The following is a 9,082-nucleotide window of genomic DNA, read 5'->3' on the forward strand; positions in this document are numbered from 1 at the left end:
AGCTTCTCTAATGCTCTCACCAAGAACATAGTGGCCATGCTGGTATGGCTGGCCCTCAGTTTCATCAACGGCAGCATGGTGCACACCTTCCTACGCTACAGGTAGACACAAAGACTGATGCAAAACTGTGTCACAGTATTTTCACATCATGTAACGTTTAACCCTGTAATATATTTAAAAAGAAGCACCAAAGCAAAACATGCAAAACAAATGTAAATGCATTTATCATTTACTCTTCAGCCACCAATCTCTCTATAGTGTTGGAAGTGTCTCTTCTTTGTTAACATATCTGTGACACACCGAGGCGATTTGACCTCATGATGAAAAGTAATTTCCCACACAAGCACAACGCTTTAACTTCAGTCCGCTTGTTGAGGGTAACTATTTCAGTAGTGTAGGGCTGAAACAGTTGGTTAATTATTAATTTGGTGATCAAAGCAATCAAGCAAATTATTTGACTTTTTACTCTCCCATGTGACAGTAAACTGACTTTCTGGGAGTTTGGACAAGTTTCATTGGTCGATCAAACTTTTGCTGACACTGGTTCATAGTAAAGAACATCTGATGGCAGGAATCAAGTAACAGATTCATATTTTCAGAACTCACCATGTAGTTCTGTGGTTTCGCTCACTTTTCTCTCAGCCCTCTGCTTTTTTGTTCTGTTTTTGTACAGTAAAGATGTTAAATTGTAGGTGGCGACATTAAGTTTGTCCTCCATTTCTTATCTTCAATGACGTCAGAGGAACCTCACCGCTGATAGGCATTCACACCACAGCATCAGGAACATTTTCAGCTCGCTCTGATGCATCTATTCACGTCTTTGCATTGATTTTGAATGTAATCGTGCTTTGCGTTTGGTCTGAACGCACCTTAATGAAAGTTTTCTAATGAAGTCTGCATCTCTCTCAGCTCTCGTTTATCTCTGACCCTAGACTCTTCTATGAGAACCCCCGGTACATCATGTTCATCTGCATGGTGGTCAACGACGCCCTGCAGCTAAGCCTGGTAACAGCTCTCTACGTGGTCAGCTACATCTTCAGGAAGATCCACACGTCTGTCTGCTGCTTTCTGGTAAGTCATTACTACGTCAACTTCATGCACTGGGTTCTGTTAAACCCCTTTTACGTGCTTTGCAGGTCAGGTGTGAACAGGAGCCGCATATTAATCTATTTGGAAAAGCTGATTCTGCAGTCACCTGTGTGACACGGCATGAACTTTCAGGGTCCTGGGTCTAAGACTAACATGTTTGAAATATGGATGGACATTTTAAACACAACATCCTGTCCCTCGCCTTCCCTGGACCGCCACGTGTGGATTCCTTCTACACAGAATCTGATTTTATGAATGAAGGGAATAACTAGTGCTGCACTTTCACAGGTTGTGTCAAGATACTGCTTTGGGGCAGCTTTGATTCCAGGTCAGACACAAGCAGATCTAGTGAGTCACAAATAATAACCCAATAATAAGTTATGTGTTCATGCCTTTTAAAAGTGGCCTTGTAGACGAGCATGAACGGGTACCTGCTGCGAGTGTGAAGGATCTTTATTTTTATTATAGTACAACTTTGTAAAACTTGCTGAAAACAAAAATGCAGCTCTCTTCAGCTTTTCTCCTCCTCTTCCCTTAACCCACTCATCTGACACCCCAACTGTGTTTCCCTCAGATCATGACAGCGGTCCTCACCACCCGCTCCACCCCTCTGATCCTGGCCGGCATGGCCGTGGAGCGCTACATCTCCATCTGCTTCCCCTTGCACTACAGTCAGATGTGCACCGTCCCTCGCACCCTCCTCCTCATCTGTGCCATCCTCATCCTCACCTTCACTCCGCCCATCACTGACCTCCTCATCACCATCGTCAACGAGCCTCTAAGTTACTTCAACAGCACCATTTTTTGTGACCACCCACTTCTGTTTCGCCACCCGTCCATCTACTACAAGAACTGTGTGTTTGACGGGGTGTACCTGTCCTTTGTGGCTCTGACGCTGCTCTACACCTACTGTAAGATCATGCTGGCAGCACAAGCGGCCTCAACAAGCCTGGTCTCTGTGAAGAGAGCGAGGAACACTGTGCTGCTCCATGGGGTGCAGGTGGGTGTCATAGGAAGAAAGGGAATATGTATCTAACAACATTATTGATGACGCCACTGAGCCACGTCTACAATACCAAGGCCACACCTAAAAGAAATGCAGATATTATTTATTTGATTAGTTTGTGTATGATGTGTTAAAATCTCCTTCTTGAGAAATCTCCTAAAGTTTATCCCCTTAAAAGTTCAAGAGATTAACAAAATAAAAAACTGTTTTTATGTATTTTAACATATGTTTTATAAAGTGTATGAAATATTTCTACACAGATACAGATTCACCCAGTGCAGCAAATAATTATGTTCAATATTAATTAATCTGACAATTACTTTCTCAATTATTTGATTGATTAATTTGATCTATAAAGTGTCAGAAAATTCAGGAAAATGCCAATCACAAAGCCCAGGGGGACACCTTCAAATTTTTATTTTTTGTTTTGTCCGAAACACAGATTTTCCGTTCACAATAATATAAAAACGAAGAAATATAGCTCATATTTGAGTTTGGCATTTTAGCGTCATTAATGATGAATGATCAATTGATGATTTGTTTAATTTTTAGATTCAACAGGTATTTTTAATCTTGAACGGATTACACAAATATTGTCCTTTTAATCAAACTGCGTATAATTAGCGATGGGTAGATTGCTTGCTCACACTTGATTGCATTTGATGCCCAAAGCTACTCACTAATACAATATTTTGAAACACATGAAATATTATTTTACTTTATAGATCATATGTGTGTAGAAGTTGAAAGACCTAAGACCTTCGAATGTCCCATTTCCCCACCCTCTCTTGTTTCAGCTGCTGCTGTGCATGCTTGCCTTTGTGGTTCCTTCCCTCCAGGCTGCTCTCATCTCCCTCTTCCCCCTAATGAGTCTGGAGATCCGATACATCTTTTTCCTGGTCGTCTACATCATCCCCCGTTTCCTGAGCCCTGTGATCTACGGTTGTCGGGACGAGCAGTTCAGGAAGTACTTGATCCGGGACCTGGTTTGTCGGAGCCAAAGTCTCACCAGGGTCAGATCGGTGTAGCTGAAAGTGAACCTGTAGGTGAAATAACCACATCAGGCAACTAGACCTCTGTCTACTTGATCTCCTGGACCAGCCCAGATTTTATAGCTCTGCTGCATTAATGTGGTTTGCATTCATGGCCTTCTGTACGGTGATGGACAAGTACAATAGGGACAATTATTTTCAGAATAAAACTTTTATCACTGCTTTTGTCTGCAGTGTTTCTGCTCATGTTTAAATAATCTGAATAAGACACACAGGTGGCTGTATGGATAGACTCCCGGTGAAAATGTAAATATATTTCATGGACTTACTGAAATACTGAATACAACTTCAGAAGCTGTACAATATCATCAAATTTGTTTATAAAGCACCTTAAACAAAGCATTATGGGAACTGTGATGTTTAGATCTTGCAGCTAAGCCTTCATATAACAGGCCATTACTTCACACACGCATTTTGCATGCTAAGTCATAACTGGAAAATACATAAATATGGAATATTGCTGTTAAAACAGGTTGTTTAAACAGGCCATTTACATTAACCTTTAAACTAATTGTGTCACAGGAAAAAAGCTTTGAGGAAGTTGAGCGAATCAGATCCTTTACTGATGCAGTCCCAAAAGTTGAACATATATATTTTACACCCATCTTTAACAAATGAATCCAGCATATAAAATTCAATTATACAGCAGTAAACTGCAGGCGGCAGTTTCTTTTAGGAAGAAATAATGCCCATATTTATCTTGAACTTCCTAACGGTACTACAAATTATATTACCTCATTAGATGCAAAGTAAAGATCACACATGGACAACTGAAAATCTCTCATTCATAGACACATTTAAATATTTAGATTCAGATGGTGCAGTATTACTAATATTTCATTTAGAATTATATAGACCGTAAAAAAAAAAAAAAAAACACATTGGAGAAACTAAAAAAGATAAAATATTTGGCATTTCCTCTTGAAAACGTACTCAAATAATTATTCAATTAGCAAAACAGATGCTGACCGTTTAGTTGTTTCAGTGTAGCATTCCTTAACTAGATAATAATCCTCATCATACAGCAAAGGAAGGAGGAAAATCGTTTGCATGAACCAAAAAACACACATCACATTTAGTGAAACCCTGTCAGGCTCTGTCCATGGTGCTGGTTGTGTCTGTGAGGAGACACTGATGATAATTAAAAAACATTAGTCCATGAAAACACAGCACAGTACATTAAGCAGTATAACCCAGCTGTGTAAACTTCACCTCGGTTGTTTGATTTGTTTGGTTTGAGGTCAGAGTGCGACTGGCTTAACTTCTCTTTGGTTTGTTCTCCCGGAGGCCTGAACATTTAGTCTTTCAGTCGTATTACAGCGGTCACGTCTGACTGGTTCGTAGTCCACCTGTTAATACATCATCATATGGTGACTCCTCTATGCTTTGAAAAAAGTGCGATAAAGTCAAACTATGAAGACCAATAGATTTTTACGTTCATGACAGCAATGGTCCCAGATGACCAGCTGCTTGTGTTGGGTCATAATGGATTAGATGTTTATTTTACAACCACTCAAACAATCTCCCTACCTCAGTCCCTTCAGCTAGCTCCCTGCCTCTCCAAAAATAATCTCACCTCACTGAGGATGTCTATATAACAGCATGTCTTCCTGTTCCTCTCACTACTTTGTGGCAGTTGTTCAGCCTGATATCTCAACATAAACCGGACCAGTGTGCTGTGGAAGTATGTATGATTTGTTTCCCCTTTAATTTTGCATTTAAAAGTTTATCTTAAAAAGAATAATAGCTGACATCTCACCACATTTAAAACTATTTGCTGTCTTTTACAATATTATTGTTTCTGTGTGAAGGGAAATAAGAGAGAAGCTACTTGTCCTGACAAAAGAGAAATGTTATATCCAACAGAACATTTAAAACAAAGTTTAGTCAATTCATAGGTCATGCAACCTCATTCAAAAAAAAAATCTTAAATTTTTTATATGTTTACTCTCAATTGTGCCAGTTATTACAAAACATAAAATAATTTTTATTCGTTCAACTTTTCTTCCTTTACAAATCTAGAAAGATATCTGGGTGGAATATTTTAATGTAGCTTACTAACCATAAATATGGTAATTTATTTTTTAGTATTTTAATAAATCACAACTTGTAGTTTTAATGTATTTGTAAGCTCTCTTATAATTTAGATCCTACTTTATTCTGACTTTATCTTTGTCAGTGTTCCTTAAAATCATATTAGCTCTTTGTATTTTGTACTACCTTTGAATCGATCCTGTGCAGTCTTTGTAAAGCATTTTATCTGAATTGACCCATTTCCAGCACAGCCAGAAATTAAATTATATATTTCATGTTATTGTTTTAATATGTTTGTTGACTCATTTGTGGAATTTATCTGAGAGGGGGTTTGATTCACTAAACAATAACAGACACTGGAAGATCGTTCCTCCAGCACTGCCTGAACCGAGCTCTGGTTTCTCGGCACCAAGCGGGACGAGGTATGAACTCGACCACACGTCTGGACAGCTTCAGTGAAGCTTTCTCAAAACAAGCCATCACCGTTGGTCTCGCCTTAATTATCAACTGCATCAATGGAGCTTTTGTCTACACCTACTTTCAGAGCCAGGTCTTCCAGAGAGACTCCAGGTGACAGACAGACCGCAAATATGATGAGATGTGATGTTCATATCTGAAGAATTGGCCAAAGTTGGTCTTATAATTTGATTTGTCTTACCCCATGTTGTGATTGTGACTGATGTCGTGATTTGAACTTACTTCAATATGATTGAATCTCTTGACTCTCCTTCCTGTAACTACTCTGCTCTTCCCTCCTGCAGATACGTGCTCTACATACATTTGGTGATCAACGACATGATTTTGTTGACATTTTCTGTGGCGCTGCAAATCATGACCTACACCATTCACCTGAGCTTTACTCCCTGCTGCCTCATGCTGCTCGTCTTAGTCACCACTAACAAGTAGGTGTTTGTGTTCAACAGAATGTCCAAGATTGCAGCGACATGGACTCTTTCAAATCCCTTATCAAAGCTAACTTTTAACATCAAATAATGTTATATTACACCTGCTGCTGTTTGATATTTATATGGTTGCCAGTTGCTCTTATGTATTTCCGTACCACAAGTTTTTATCTACCGTTTGTATATTTTATGCTATTTATGTTTTTAATCGGTTTTAAATGTACATAACTTCTGTTTTTACCTGTAAAGTGTCTTTGAGTGTCCTGAAAAGCACTATAGAAATAAAATGTATTATTATTATTATTATTATTATTATTAATGTGTTTATTATTCAGCATGTGGGGGCGGGGTTCTTGACTTTAGTATTTCCAACGCATAAAGAATGTGTTTTACTAGGTTCGTATCTCAAACGTGAATTCAAGTCAGTTTTATTTATATAGCCCAATCTTACAAATACCACTTTGCCTCAAGGGGCTTCAAAGTCTATACAACATTCAACACCATATGACCCTCGATTCAAATCTTTACAAATGTATTTATGACTGAGATGTTTCAGGGAGATTTCAGAACAAATGAAACCAATTTTTAACCCCTTTCCCAAGTTGAAAAACCCTGTTTCCTAACCTAAACAAAGATTGTGCTCAGAAATGACATATGCTGAATCATTTTTAAAACCAAAATATAAAACTTGTCTTATCAGTTACATTTGTCTGTGTGATGTGTTATTTTGAGGGGACAGCAAATTTACAAGCTGTACACTACTTTACATTGTAGCACATTTCTTTAGTGTTGTCACATGAAAAGATATAAGTATTTACAAAAATACGTGGGGTGTACTCCGAAACTTCTAATTTTACATTTTGAAAGAAAAGGGCATACATTTAAAAAAATGTTTTATCGTGCAGCAAACAGTGTATTGTCTCATCCAATTGTTTTTTTAGGAATAGCGGTAAGTGTTGTTAGACAACCTGCTGGGGGTTTTCAAACATTGCAGGGTAATTATTATCAATAAACTGAGGATTTCCTGCTTTTCTTTGTCTTATGTGATAAACTGAATATTTTTGGGTTGGTCGGATTAAAAGCGATTAAAAAATTTTACCTCTGGTGTAGCAATCACTTTTAAAATAATTTTCTGCTATTCTGATATTAAAAGATTAATCAATCTGTTGAAAAATAAGCTATAGATTAATAAATAAAAATCATTCAGCTTCACAGGAAAAGGATGGGTGGATTAAACCAATAGGGGGCCATGAGAGCAAAAATAAACTGTTGGCCCCTTTGGATAAACTTGTTTACTTGTAAATTATGTCTGAGCTGTTTGCATGTAGGTAAAGGTAGAGTGTGTAATAAAGTATGCAGAAAGCTAAATGCATGATCTAACCAGCATCCTGGAGGAAATGTACTCCTGCCAGCAGAACATTTAGCTTCATGTTGTGGTGAGCAATCAGGTAAAAGGTTAGGTACATAGTGTCTGATCCCAAATATAATGTGACTCTGTAAATACCGAAAACTCACAGTAGATGTCCACACCTCTTTACTCCAGTAAATCTGGATTAAAAAGAGCATATAAAGATTAAACAAATCAAATATGGTGTGTTTTTATTTGTCTTCATCCAGGAACAGCCCTCTGAACCTGGCTGGCATGGCACTCGAGCGTTACATTGCTGTTTGCCGACCTCTTCATCACGTCCAGATCTGTACTGTGCAGCGAGCCTACGCTCTCATTGCACTGATCTGGCTAGTCTCCTTCATCCCGGGCCTCTCAGATGTCATCATCCTCCTCGCCACTCAGCCCCTCTCTGTCTTTGCAAAGAGTGTCCTCTGTCACTATTCCTCCGTGTACAACACACCGTACCACAGAGCACAAAGTGCAGCTGTCCAGGTGAAACAGTGATCGTTACGTGATGGACGTTCTTCCTGATATCAGCCGTTTCTGTTTCCTGTGTGAGCAGGTTGTTTTTGTTTTCAGTTTTAATGTCTTTACTCATGTCAGGTATCAGATTAAAGTGTCTTCACGTGTTCCTCTCAGGTCCTTTTGTTTACCTTCGTCTTCCTGACTGTGATCATCACCTACCTGAAGGTCCTCTGCACGGCCCGGACAGTTTCTGGTTCTAATCAGGCCTCGGCCAGAAACGCCCGCAACACTATCCTGCTGCACGGAGTCCAGCTCTTCCTCTGCATGCTGTCATTCATCTCTCCCTTCATCACTGTCACTTTAATCACAGCCTGGCCCCTTGAACGCACCAAGATCCTTTTCTCTGGCTTCCTGTTGACCAATGTGCTTCCACGTCTGCTCAGTTCGCTCATCTACGGCGTCAGAGACAAGAAGTTCAGCAGCCAAGTCAGGCAGCACTTCTTCTGTAAAGGCTGCAGCTCTGTAGAAAACACCTAATAGTAGGAGCCCTCAGAAGGTGCAAACGTGTGTTACACTGGAGGGCCTTAAAACACTATATGTTGCAAGATTTTTTTAATGGGCTAAAACCTGAAAAACAGACTTGCTCGGGTGCCTTCAGGCCAAGATGTTATCTAAAAGCTACTTGGGTTGTATGTATGTATGTATAAAAATTAAAGTCCATAATAGCAATTCTCCGAAATACTGTGTGACTTTGTACCGTCAGTGTCCCAAAGGGCAGCTCAGGGTGCAGGAAAAGAAACATTATAAATTAAGTCACTTTAGCCATTGCTCTCATTAAAACTGAATGTGTTATCTTCAAATGATTCTAAACATGTGAACAGCCTTAAAATATAAAACTGTTCAAGTTCAGGTTTTATTCAATTGTTAATTCAACAATGAACAAAATACACAATAAAGGGTAGTGAGGGCGTAGGTCTGATTCCAACTTCGGATAGCTAACAGTTGTATATGTGTGCATATTGCTTTATAACACTTATTTCTCTTCCATTTACTCACACGAATAGCTTGAATCTGCAAAATGTTTGCTTACGCTGTAGCATGGAATTTGTCTAAAACAGGACTTGTCTCTTACAATATTTCCTGC

General features: G+C 39.0%; 2 protein-coding genes across 2 annotated transcripts; both read left to right on the forward strand.

The window, feature by feature from the left end:
- Positions 1-3,184, forward strand: LOC123956735 (odorant receptor 131-2-like). The gene is made up of 4 exons (XM_046029122.1): positions 1-101; positions 933-1,071; positions 1,664-2,089; positions 2,893-3,184. Exons 1-4 carry the CDS (start codon positions 37-39, stop codon positions 3,121-3,123), a joined length of 861 nt encoding a protein of 286 aa, XP_045885078.1. The 5' UTR covers positions 1-36; the 3' UTR covers positions 3,124-3,184.
- Positions 3,185-5,605: 2,421 nt separating this feature from the next.
- LOC123956977 (odorant receptor 131-2-like) lies at positions 5,606-8,475 on the forward strand. The gene is made up of 4 exons (XM_046029554.1): positions 5,606-5,751; positions 5,943-6,083; positions 7,701-7,965; positions 8,113-8,475. Exons 1-4 carry the CDS (start codon positions 5,606-5,608, stop codon positions 8,473-8,475), a joined length of 915 nt encoding a protein of 304 aa, XP_045885510.1.
- Positions 8,476-9,082: the final 607 nt, after the last annotated feature.

This window comes from Micropterus dolomieu, linkage group LG18, assembly GCF_021292245.1.
Source record: "Micropterus dolomieu isolate WLL.071019.BEF.003 ecotype Adirondacks linkage group LG18, ASM2129224v1, whole genome shotgun sequence".
Lineage (NCBI taxonomy): Eukaryota > Metazoa > Chordata > Actinopteri > Centrarchiformes > Centrarchidae > Micropterus > Micropterus dolomieu.

Excerpts from the sequence above, each read along its gene's own strand:
- LOC123956735 (XM_046029122.1), top strand. The coding sequence starts at position 37 with ATGCTGGTATGGCTGGCCCTCAGTTTCATCAACGGCAGCATGGTGCAC. Across the intron at positions 1,072-1,663 it reads CGTCTGTCTGCTGCTTTCTG|ATCATGACAGCGGTCCTCAC; the intron begins GTAAGTCATTAC and ends TGTTTCCCTCAG. Across the intron at positions 2,090-2,892 it reads TGCTGCTCCATGGGGTGCAG|CTGCTGCTGTGCATGCTTGC; the intron begins GTGGGTGTCATA and ends CTCTTGTTTCAG.
- LOC123956977 (XM_046029554.1), top strand. The coding sequence starts at position 5,606 with ATGAACTCGACCACACGTCTGGACAGCTTCAGTGAAGCTTTCTCAAAA. Across the intron at positions 5,752-5,942 it reads GTCTTCCAGAGAGACTCCAG|ATACGTGCTCTACATACATT; the intron begins GTGACAGACAGA and ends TCCCTCCTGCAG. Across the intron at positions 6,084-7,700 it reads GTCTTAGTCACCACTAACAA|GAACAGCCCTCTGAACCTGG; the intron begins GTAGGTGTTTGT and ends GTCTTCATCCAG.